Here is a 12,361-nt window from a genome sequence, read left to right on the forward strand (position 1 = left end):
AAAATGCACCTGACTGCCTGCAATAGTGGAGCACTGAGCAGAGCACCGAGCATAGTTGGGGCTACTGCAGTCATACCAGGTGATATGAAAAATGAAGAAGCAAAAGAAGCCAAGAGAAAAGAAAGGAAGGAAAAAGAAAGGAGCTGGTCAGAAAGGCTGAGAGGTGGATACATGCAGTGGCTTGTAGTACATTCTATTTCAGACAGGTTCACTGGTGAATTCTACCAAATATTTCAGAAAGAACACCAATTCTCACTATCTATTCCAGGAAACAGAAGTGAAGAAAACACTTCTTAACTTAGTCTATGAGAGCAGCATTGCCCTAATACCAAAACAAGATTAAGACATTATAAAGAAAGGAAATTTCAAAACAGTAACTGTCATGAACATATATGTAAAAATCAATGAAATATTAGCAATTCAAATCCAATAATGTATTAAAAAACTAAACACCATGACCAAGTGGAATTTATTCCAGGTATGGCAAGGCCGGTTCAACATTTGAAAATCAATTAATGTAACACATCATGTCAATAGGCTAAAGAAGAAAAATATGATCATATCAATAATTGCATAAAAAGTATATAACAAAAATCCAGGGATCTCTGGGTGGCTCGGCGGTTTAGTGCCTGCCTTCGGCCCAGGGTGTGATCCTGGAGTCCCAAGATCAAGTCCCACATAGGGCTCCCTGCATGGAGCCTGCTTCTCCCTCTGCCTGTGTCTTTGCCTCTCTCTCTCTCTCTCTCTGTCTTTCATGAATAAATAAATAAAATCTTAAAAAAAAAATCCAAACTGATTTATGATTTAAAACTCTCAGCAAAAATAAATAAATAAATAAAACTCTCATCAAACTAGAAATAGAGGGAAATGTCCTCAACCTGATACACATCTACCAAAACTACAGTAAACTTCCTACTTAATGGTGATAAACCAAACACTTTCTAACTAAAATCAGAATCAAAGCAAGAAGGTCCTCTTTTACCATTTCTTTTTTTTTTTAATATTTTATTTATTTATTCATAAGAGAGAGCGAGAGAGAGAGAGGGGCAGAGACACAGGCAGAGGGAGAAGCAGGCTCTAAGCAGGGAGCGTGACATGGGACTCGATCTTGGGTCTCCAGGATCAGGCTCTGGGCTGAAGGTAAGCGCTAAGCCACTGAGCCACCCGGGCTGTCCAAGATTGCATAGTATTGACAAAAGAATGGACACATAGATCAGTGAAACAATACAAAGGCCAGATACACCCACACAAATATAGTCTACTGATCTTTGAAAACAGATCACAGGCAATTTCATGGAGGACGAATAATCTTTCCAACAAATGTACTTCAAAAGCTTGATATCCACATGCAACAAATAAACAAACAACCCCAAAAAACAAAAACCCAAACAAAAAAAATCTCGATATAAATCTTACAGCTTTCAAAGATCTTAGACCTAAACATGTACTATAAAACTATAAAACTTCTTGAAGATAACATAGGATGAAACCTAAGTGACCTTGAGTTTGGAAACCTAGCATCACCCATGAAAGAAAAAGTTGATAAGCCAGATTTTATTAAAATTAAAAATGTTTGCTCTGAAAAAGGTACAGTTAAGAGAATGGAGAGTCAAATTACAGGCTGGAAGAAAATATTTGCAAAACACATCTGATAAATGGCATGTATCCAAAGTATGTAAAGAATTCCTAAAACTTAACAATAAGAAAATAACAAATCTAATTTAAAAATGAGTAAAAGATCAGGACACCTCGCTGAAGAAAATGTACAGATGGCAAATAAGCATATGAAAAGATGTTCACTCTTTTCATGATATTATGTACTTTTCAAAACCTTTACAACTTTATAGTACAAATACTATAAAAGTATGAAAATTTTTTAAAAAATCATTTAAGAGGTCAGGAGATCCCAGGAAGAGGAGCAGACTGTATGTGAGAATCTTTTTTTTTTTTTTTTTTAAATTTTTATTTATTTATGATAGTCACAGAGAGAGAGAGAGAGAGGCAGAGACACAGGCAGAGGGAGAAGCAGGCTCCATGCACCGGGAGCCCGACGTGGGATTCGATCCCGGGTCTCCAGGATCGCGCCCTGGGCCAAAGGCAGGCGCTAAACCGCTGCGCCACCCAGGGATCCCTGTATGTGAGAATCTAACTATATTACAAATGTATGCAATAACTTCACTGAAGGAAAGGAAGAGGAAAAGGTGCTGACCTAAGTAATTCTGGAAATGAGTGTTATCTCTAAGATTAAAAACAAAAGGAACTACATACAAGCACTGTATTCTAGGGTTTAAAGTTCTAATCCTGCTATCCATGTATATTGGAACTGAACAATTAAGTAAATAGATGATTGATATTAGGTGCTAGGTTTCTCACTGTTGGAGAGGAAATTCACAAATAAGCAAAAGGGAAGACTAGAGTGAGTCACGTTGGCAATGGATTAGAGTCTGAGACATTAGTATGTTTAGCTTAATATAGACACAAACAGATACATGTAGAAATATTTACAGCCTATGTGTATATACAAAGGCTAGAATATTCACACAATTTATTTGCTCTGTAACACGTTTTAGAGGGCTTAAAGGAAACAACACCCTGGGGCACCTGGGTGGCTCAGTGGTTGAGCGTCTGCCTTCAGTTCAGGTCGTGATCCTGGGGTCCTGGGATCGAGTCCTGTATCAGGTTCCCCAAAGGGAGCCTGCTTCTCCTCTGCCTCTGTCTCTGCCTCTCTCTCTCATGAATAAATAAAAATCAAAAAGAAAGGAAAAAGACATAACATCCTAGTAGCAACAAGCACACCTTCACCCAGATCTTGGTTTCTTAACACCATTTTACAAAAAAAGGAACCAGGCTCCTGAAGGAAATTACTGATTCTAAGACTGGAGCAGGAAATATCCAGGAGGAGCCTGAAGCATCTTGTAGAGCCAGAAAGTAAGAAAGTGCTTAAAAACAAAAACAGATAAACCCCTGAACACTGATGGGAGTAAGCTAAAGAAGCCCAAGAGCCAACTACAACAGATCCCAGTAGTCAGAGCCAGAATAATTTGAACAAGAAAAGAAATAAAGTAGAATTGGATTATAACCCAAAGTATAAAATAAATACGAGTCCATACTGTTATAAAAAATGAGGGCGCCTGGGTGGCTTAGTTGGTTAAGTATCTGTCTTCAGCTCAGGTCATTATCTCAGGGTCCTGGGATTGGGAGTCCTGCACGGGGCTCCTTGCTCAACAGGGAGTCTGATTCTACCTCTCTCTCTGCCCCTCCCCCCTGCTGATGTGTGCTCTCTCTCTCTAATAAAACCTTTTTAAAAACTAAAAAAAATGATTGAATAAAGTAATAAATGTGAAGAGATACACCTATTTATGTAGATATCTCACCCTCAAGGACATAGAACATAATTCTCACTCCTTACATATGGGCTGCATATAGTGATGTCTTTCCAAAGAGTAAAGGTGCAGAAAGGGCAAGGGAAGAGTAATTCTACAGTGGAAACCTGACAAACACTATGTCAGTTTGCTGACCAAGGTCAACATCACTAGTTGTAACTCAGGTTGGCAATATGCATTCCTGATTCAATATGATGAAAATGGCACTTTTTCTCTGTGGTCTTCCTCCTAAAAACCCACAACCCAAGTCTTATGAGAAAAACACTGGACAAATTTCCTATAAAATACCTCATGAGTACTCCTCAAAGCTGTCAAAGTTATCAAAAACAAGGAAAGTCAGAAAATGCCATAGCCAAGAGGAGCCTAAAGAGATGTGAACATTAAATATAATGTGCTCTTCTGGATGGGATCCCAGAAGAGAAAAAGGACATTAGGCAAAACCTAAGGAAATCTAAACTATGGACTTTAGCTAATAATGCAGCAATATTGGTTCATTAATTGTAACACATGTACTATACCAATGTAAGGTGTCCGTAACAGCAAATCTAGGGCATAGAGGAACTCTCTGTACTAACCTTCTCAATTTTTCCATAAATCACAAACTGTATGTACTAAGACATAAAATATCTTTTTTTTTTTAAGATAAGGAATTAAGTTTTAAAACACTGCTTTGGATTTATGGATTCTGCAAGCCATACCTACAACCTACTACTTGGTTGGCACTGGCAGTGATCCACTCTTAATAGAATTATCACCAATACACAGAGAAAAAGGACTTTACTGTTTCTAAAGTAAAATTATCAAAGTATATTGTACTCATCATGGTCTTATTAGTTTGCAGACTGACAGGTCCAAGGTTCCATTTGAGCTGCTAATGGAAAGCACAGCAGCAGAAGGGTGACTGTATTCCGCCCTTCCTTCCACAGCACACAGACAACTCTCCTCGTGTAGACAGTCTCCTGTGGGTAACTGTACTTAACTCTTTGTCCCTCTAGCACAACCTTGGAACTAAAATATGCTGACTTACTTAAGGCCGTTTTATCCTTCCTTTGTTCAAAGTCAAAGAAACTCACCGAACCTTCTATCCACTAAAGAAACTCCTTATCAGGAACAGAAACTCCTTTATCTAGAGTCTACACATCACTTCTAAATAACAAAACTGTTGTGGAAAAAAAAAAATTTCATTAAAAAATACCCCAATAACAATTAAGAGTGCTTTGCATGTGATAAAACCTATGACAATAACAAGATCACTGTACTGCAAATGACCACAGGGTATTCTGGGTATGGAGGGTAATACAGATTATAATGGATTCTCCAGAGGCTGTTTCATGTTGTGAAAAATCTTACAAATTTAAGGCAGAATCTGTAAAGGTCATCTAAATGTAAATATTCAACCAATGCCTGAAATTTCTCTAGAATTTTTTTTTCTTTTAAAGAATTCACCTTACATTTTGGGCTACATGGTATCCTAGATCAGAGAATTTAAAATTTTTGAAGTCGATAAAGAAATGTCACAATGGAGGGTTTTTCAGTGCTGTACTTTATGGCAATGTGGCAATGTTTGTATTTCTGCTAGCCAACTTTACTAGAATCAGAGAAGTCCAGTACAGTAGATAGGAGAGACTTCTAAAAAGCATGGATCAGCATCAGATTCCTGCTGCAGAAAAAGAGAGAGGAAATAGTGAACAGGAAAACAACTGGATTTAACAATGAGCAGCTCACTAAACAATGAGGTTGTTAAACAGTCAATACCCACTCTTATTTATGAACTGATTTTTTTTTTTTAATGGATTCTTCTAGTCTTTAGGTTTTGTTTGGTCTTTTTCTGTTTCTTTGTTTGGTTTTTGGCTATATCTCTGTTTTTAGTACCCTTAAAAAGACATCCATCTGTAAACTGCTGGCCTACTTACTAAATTAAATGGGATCCGATAGGCTCTGATTAGGATCAGGCAAGGATGTTTCCATGTAAGTTTCAGGAAAATCTTTCCAGTAACACTGCAGGGACAGTCTTGTAACCATCCTGGGTGACACTTCTAACATAAATAAAATCAGTTTACATGGAAATAGCCTACTAAATAATCTACTAATAAACAGTGTGCCAAGTTGGACTGGCATTACTGTTCCCTGCAGAGATACTAAACCAAAAACTATACGTGTCAAAACTGTGGTCATAGACTTCTCGGTCCTGGACAAGATGGAGGATATACACTCCTCCTATTTCTCCTACCATATAGCTAATATCCCTGGATGTTACATATAAAACAAACAGAAGAAGACTTTAAAGAGTGGGTATAAGAAAAAAATAATAAAAAAATTAAAATAAAATAAAATAAAATAAAATAAAATAAAATAAAATAAAATAAAATAAAATAAAATAAAATAAAAAAGAGTGGGTATAAGAAGGTAGACTGCTAGGGATCTTGGGACCTGAGGAGCAACAATAATGGTACATTTCCTGGGTTTTATTTTTGGCTTTTATATCCTACACTGTGTGCTGGGCCCAGGAGCCTCATTGAAGCCTGCAATCCAGAAACACCAATAAGCACAAACAACCCCCCACAAAACAAAAACAAAAACAAAAAAACCCAAAACCAACTAACTAAACAAACAAGAAACCTTAAAGCCCTATGAAAAATCTGATTTTCTTAGCCAAATGACTAGGAAAAGGGTAGCCTAGCTAGCAAGACAGAAAACTAGAAAGGTGGAGTGGAGGATCCTACCATGTCAATCCCCCTCTGTGGTCTCAGGAGAGACCCTGCTAGGAGTGTTGACCTCTACCTGGCCATAGCAAGGTGCTCTCCCCACCCACACTAGAGTCGGGACAGAAGAAGCTTAGCAGAGAGCCAAGACTCTCACCACTGCCTAGGGGCAATGAGGCCCCCCACATCCATCCCACACTGTCACTGGGAGAGCAAGAAGGTGGTCCTCCCTTCCCAGTCAGAGTGGTATCAGAGGATGCTGAGGGGAGAGCCTGAATTTCTCCATCTACTTGGGAGTGATGAGGTGACACCACTCTGCAACTCACCTAGGATGAAAGAGAGTAGCCTGCATTTAATATCTGACCAAGTCAACTGTGGAAGGAGCCTCAGTGTCCATCGAAAGATGAATGGATAAAGAAGATGTGGTTTATGTATACAATGGAATATTACTCAACCATTAGAAATAACAAATAACCACCATTTGCTTCGACATGGATGGAACTGGAGGGTATTATGTTGAGTGAAATAAGTCAATTGGAGAAGGACAAACATTATATGGTCTCATTCATTTGGGGAATATAAAAAATAGTAAAAGGGAATAAAGGGGAAAGGAGAAAAAATGAGTGGGAAATATCAGAAAGGGAGACAGAACATGAGAGACTCCTAACTCTGGGAAACGAACTGGGTGGGGTGGGGGAGAGGAGGTGGGCGGGGGGTGGGGGTGACTGGGTGACGGGCACTGAGGGGGGCACTTGATGGGATGAGCACTGGGTGTTATTCTACATGTTGACAAATTGAACACCAATAAAAAATAAATTTATATAAAAAAAAATCTGACCAAGTCTATCACTTTCCTGTCTCCCTTCATACCCTTTGCTTCAGACCCTCATCACTTTACCCTCAGACTGTTGGACTATTACACCAGTTTTTAACTGGCCTCTCTGTCTTACAGCCTTGCAATTCATCCCCTATAATGTTGCTAGAGAAATTTTCCTGAAACTCACATCTGACTGTGTCACTCCCCTACTTAAACTCTCCAGTGCCTGCCCATGCTATACAGAAAAATGCACAATTAGGATGCCATTCCGCACCATCAATGCTTTTGCCCCTGACCAATCACTCCCTTTCCTTTCCCTTCAACCCTCCTTCTGACCTCTGGACACACCAAACTACTTGTCATTCTCCCAACAGGCTCGGCCTCTGCACTTCTCCAAGGACTTTTCCTTGTACTGTTTTCTGCTTAAATGTCCTTCCTAACTGGGCTGTCGTTGGATATCCAATCAAACAGCAACTCCTCTATGAAGCCTCTCCTGATAGTACCATATAGGCCCAAGTACACCCCTCTTTGGGCTCTATTCTATTCTCCCATCATTACTTTGATAAAACTTTGGGGCATTTATTTGTTTTGATAGTTGTCTTTTTTTCTGTTAGACACTCCTGAAGGCAGGGACTATTTTTACATCAGATAATGAGGGTTAATCTCAGACTCTCTCCTCATGCTGGCTTGTAGCTTGTAGTCATGTCTATTATTTCATTTATCACACTGAATTTCAGTTATTTGGCCCCTTCTGAGAACTCCCTGTGGATATGGGCAGAACCAAAAAAGCAGCCAGAAGGGTGAAAACGGTAGATTATCTGAAAAGGAGCAACAAACCAATAGCTGACCTTTTATCAATGGAATTGAAAAGAGAATAGCTTTATTATATTGAAAGGCAACAAATGTCAACTTCAAATTTTATCCCCAGCCAAAATACATTTCCAGACAAACAAAAACAGAATTTCCCATCAGTGGACTCCCATTAAAGTAAATTTTAAAAAGTGTTTTCTGGGCAGAAGGAAAACAATTCCATATGGAGGGTCAAAAATGCAGAAAGGAACAGAGAGCAAAATAGTGTTAAAGATGCACGTAAATCTAAATGAATTCTGACTACCTAAGGCAGTTAGTAACATTCTCCTTACATATTTATAATTAATGTACACAACAGTAACAGCATGTGAGTTGGGAAAGGGAAATGGAGGTGGATAAGGTGTTCTCAGGTCCTTGCATTGCAGTTAGATCATAAAAATATTAATATGAGACTGATTAGTCAAGGATGCATACAGACATTCTTATCCTAGTGCAACCACTAAATGAAAAGAGTATATAATTCCCAACCTAATTAAAGGAAAAGTAAGACCTATTGTGGCTGAGAAAATAAAGAAAGTGCAGAAAGAGGGAATCCCTGGGTGGCTCAGTGGTTTAGCACCTGCCTTCGGCCTAGGGCGTGATCCTGGAGTCCCGGGATCGAGTCCCACTTCGGGCTCCCTGCAGGGAGCCTGTTTCTCCCTCTGCCTGTGTCTCTGCCTCTCTCTCTCTCTGTGTCTTTCATGAATAAATAAATAAAATCTTAAAAAAAAAAAAAAAGTGCAGAAAGAGAGGAAAGAGCACTTTAAGAAAAAGCTAGAGAGGCAGACAGACCAATCATGTTGGGCCCTGGGGTCACATTAGGATTTTGATTTTTATGTTAAAAGCAATGAGAGATCACTGAAGCATCTGAGCAGCAGAGATCTATATTCCAGAAAGATTTCTTTGGCTATGATGTGAGGAACAGTCTCTGGAGGAAGAAAGAACTTTACTGCCTGGTCGGGATTATTTTCAGAGTATGCCTCTTTCTTCAATTTTTTTTAAAGGCACTACCTTTCCTCAGGTAACAGTGAATGAGAAACTAGAAAATGAAATTCGAGTTTTTTGGCTTTAATTTTTAGGATTTGCTTTGTAAGTTAATTAGCTTTGTAGCTATTTAATTAACATTTCAAATACCAGGTGGCCTCTTTCTTTGTTCCTTGGTGTCCCAGAACATATTCTTCTGTCTAAATATTTGAGTCTGGCAGACCATAGGTCAGCTACATACAATCTCACTGCAACCAAAGCACAAGAGCCTTTTAACCTGGTGTTTGTTGAAACTAAAGGATGTGAAATTTTAATTGAGTGAATCTCGTATTATTAAATGTCGCTAAAAAAAAAATAAAATAAAAAAAAAATAAATGTCGCTAACTTGAGAAGCTGTTCAGGAAGTCATTTAAGGTTTTTGGGGAGGATAAAAGGTTCTTTCATGCTCAAATTAAGCATGACTTCACTTGTGTAAAAAGAAGAGGTACTCTATTCTTGACCTTTATTAACTTTTTGGTATTAATTTATCTTTTTTTAAAAAAGATTTTATTTATTTATTTATTTATTTATTTATTTATTTATTTGAGACACCGAGAAAGAGTAGAGACATAGGCAGAGAGAGAAGCAGGCTCCATGCAAGGAGTCCGATGTGGGACTCTATCCTGGAACTCCAGGATCATGCTCTGAGCCGAAGGCAGACGCTTAACAGCTGAACCACCCAGGTGTCCCTTAATTTATTTTTACTGTGATATAATTCACATGCCATAAAATTCAGCCTTTTAAAGTGTACAATTCAGTGACTTTTGGTATAGTCACAAAGATGGGCAACCAACACCACTCTATAATTATAGAATATTTCCATCACCCCCAACAGAAATTCTGTACCTGTTAGTGGTCACTTCCCAGCCTGTTCTTCCCATAGTCTCTGGCCACCAATAACCTATTCTGTCTCTACAGATTTATCTGGTTTGGACATTTCATGCAAATAGAATCATACAATATGTGCCCTTTTGTACATTTTTTAAAAGCATTTGTTAATGGAGAACTTGAACAGAAAACCAGGTAGAGTAGTCTAACAAACCTCTGTGCCATCATCTAGTCTCAATGATGGTCATCCTACCTGATGTGAAATGTTGGGGGCCAGGAACCAATGGCAAGAGAGAATTCTTCAGATGTTTTCAGTGCAAAAAGCATGGTTTTATTAAAGCACGGTGATGGGACCTGTGGGCAGAAAGAGCTGCACTGGGAGTTGCGAGGAGTGACTGGTTATACACTTTCAAGCTGGGAGGGGGTTAGGGAGAGCGGAAGTCTCTAAGGAACTTGGAAGCAAGGTTTCCAGGACCGTGAGGGGCTAGGTGCTGTTAGGATAAGGTCATTTACCTTAAAACCCTAGTCTGGTAAAACCCTAGTCATGTGACTCTTCAGATATATACTAGGGGGCTGGCCATATGTTTGGAGGATGATTGCTAACATATCTTTGTGGGGGCTGCAGGAGTGGGCAAAGAAAAAGGAAGATTCCAAAGGGATTTTCGATGTTAAAAAAGACTTACAGGATCCTGGAGGTCAGGCTAATGTCAAGCTAAGGGTACCTTTTGCCTCTAGCAAAGTACTCACACTGAGGCAGCTGAGCTCCTGAAGCCTGTCCCAAAATACTTGTCAATGGGCTCTAAGTTGTAAGGAAGTTTAGGTTTTTTTCTAGATTTCTTTTGCCTTTGTTCTCCACATTACTACCCACACACCCAAGTAATTTCACCTCACGTTATTTTTTTAAAACATTTTATTTATTCATGAGAGACGCAGAGAAAGAGAGAGGCAGAGACATGGGCAGAGGGAGAAGCAGGCACCAGCCATGCAGGGGGCCTGATGTGGGACTCGATCCTGGGGCTCCAGGATCAGGCCCTGGGCTGAAGGTGGTGCTAAACTGCTGAGCCACCTGGGCTGCCTCTCACCTCACGTTATTTTGAATCAAATCCCAGATACCACATTATTTCTATGTAAAGGCTTCAGTAAGGACATATTGTGGTAGCTATGCTAACACACACTGGCCTTCTGATTAGCAGTTTTTCCTTCTTATTTTAATGGCTTACCTCTACCAAGAACTAATTTTTCTTTTGCCAGACATTCTTTACGTAAGAAATTCACTAGATTTAGGTACTTGTTCTGTCTAATAAAAGTGCTAAAAGGGAAAGATAGAAATCAAAGCTCCAGAAAAATTTCTCCAAATGCTGAGATTCAAAGTGATCTATAATTTGATAAATACCTCAGTGTTTCTTCTGAAAGTCATATGGTGGTTGTTTACTATTTCAGCTTTCTCTTGTCATTCTGAGAAAGGACTAGAGGTTATGACAAAGGTGTTTTTTGCTTTTGTTTTTGAGCATGCACCAGTTATACACCAGATATCACTTCAAGTAGCTAGGTGAAGTCTAAGAACAAAACAACATCACACAGAAAAGAATTTATGAGCCCAATGGACAGAACTGAGGGCTTTCTTTTTTTGTTGTTTTTTGTTTTTGTTTTTTTAAATAAAGATTGATATATTTATTTGAGAGAGAAGCTCATGCATGCACATGTGTAAGAGCAGGTGGTAGGAATTGAGGGAAAGAGAATCTCAGGCTAACTCCCTACTGAGCTCACAGCCCTATGCGGGGCTGGATCTCAGGATCCTGAGACCATGACCTGAGCAGAAATCAGAGACAGACACTTAACCAACTGAGCCACCCAGATGCCCCTTGAGGGCTTTCTTAAATCTGTTTCAGGAAAGGTAGCAAACAAGCAGATACCAACTATAATAAAGGGAGGGGAAACTAAAAAGAAGGAGAAGAAAGGAGCAGAAAGAAGAACGCATAGTTGAGCTCTTCTTACCCGTTTGTGAGCTATCAGGAGACAGTTGGAATGTTCATGTTCACAAGCAATTTCATAATCGGGGATCAGATCCACCAACTCACGGACAAAATGTATCACCTCCTCATGCCAGGGCACGTTGGCCATGGTGAGACTGCTTGCTGAACTTTCTCCACAGTAGGTGACACCCTGGGGAAGCATTACCAACAGTTAGAGATAATTACAGACCTATTTAAATGTCATGGGGCAAGAGTTTCAGAGCCAGAAAGGCTTCTAGAGATAATTCAGCCGATCCCCCCCCCACCAAATCCAATCCAATCCAATGCAAAAGTGAGGAAGTAATAGTGAATTAGAGATGATAAAGTCTGTTTAGGAGCTCACACAAACAGGTAGGAGCTCCCCACCTTGGGACTGCAGGTGCTTGGGTACCCTGCTTCATGCACTCACAATCTATGCTGTCTGGGCACAGCAATGTATCTGAACCATAATGTATCTTTTAATTCTGATTCTTTTGTGCACTATATAATAGGTTAATTCTCAAGGAATTATAATCTCCTAGACCAATAATGGAGGCATAACACCCACAAAAATTCAGTGAACAATTTACTCCCTGGGAAAAGAAGATGAGCTCCCATTTTCTAGTACAGTTTAGGTTTGATAAGGTTCAAAAGGATTCATTGTAAAGGGCCAGCTAGGGATCCCTTTGAAATTATTCTTTAAGAAGATCACTTTGTAATACATTTTGTAAATGGATACATATAAACATAGATTTGTGGCAAATAGGA

The 12,361-nt window shown here is 39.2% G+C and overlaps 1 protein-coding gene across 6 annotated transcripts in view; it reads right to left on the minus strand.

The window, feature by feature from the left end:
- LOC144319764 (S-adenosyl-L-methionine-dependent tRNA 4-demethylwyosine synthase TYW1) overlaps nucleotides 1–12,361 on the minus strand; it is a 239,890-nt gene that overhangs the window by 44,753 nt on the left and 182,776 nt on the right. For 4 of the 6 annotated variants that reach the window (XM_077908336.1, XM_077908332.1, XM_077908335.1 and 1 more), the window contains one exon: nucleotides 11,598–11,765. In XM_077908336.1, the coding sequence (XP_077764462.1) occupies nucleotides 11,598–11,765 (168 nt within the window). Of the gene's footprint in view, nucleotides 1–4,962; nucleotides 5,044–10,995; nucleotides 11,159–11,597; nucleotides 11,766–12,361 lie in introns of those variants that run through there. The other 2 variants (XR_013385495.1, XM_077908333.1) reach the window with 2 other exon arrangements.

This window comes from Canis aureus, chromosome 8, assembly GCF_053574225.1.
Source record: "Canis aureus isolate CA01 chromosome 8, VMU_Caureus_v.1.0, whole genome shotgun sequence".
Taxonomy (NCBI): Eukaryota; Metazoa; Chordata; class Mammalia; order Carnivora; family Canidae; genus Canis; species Canis aureus.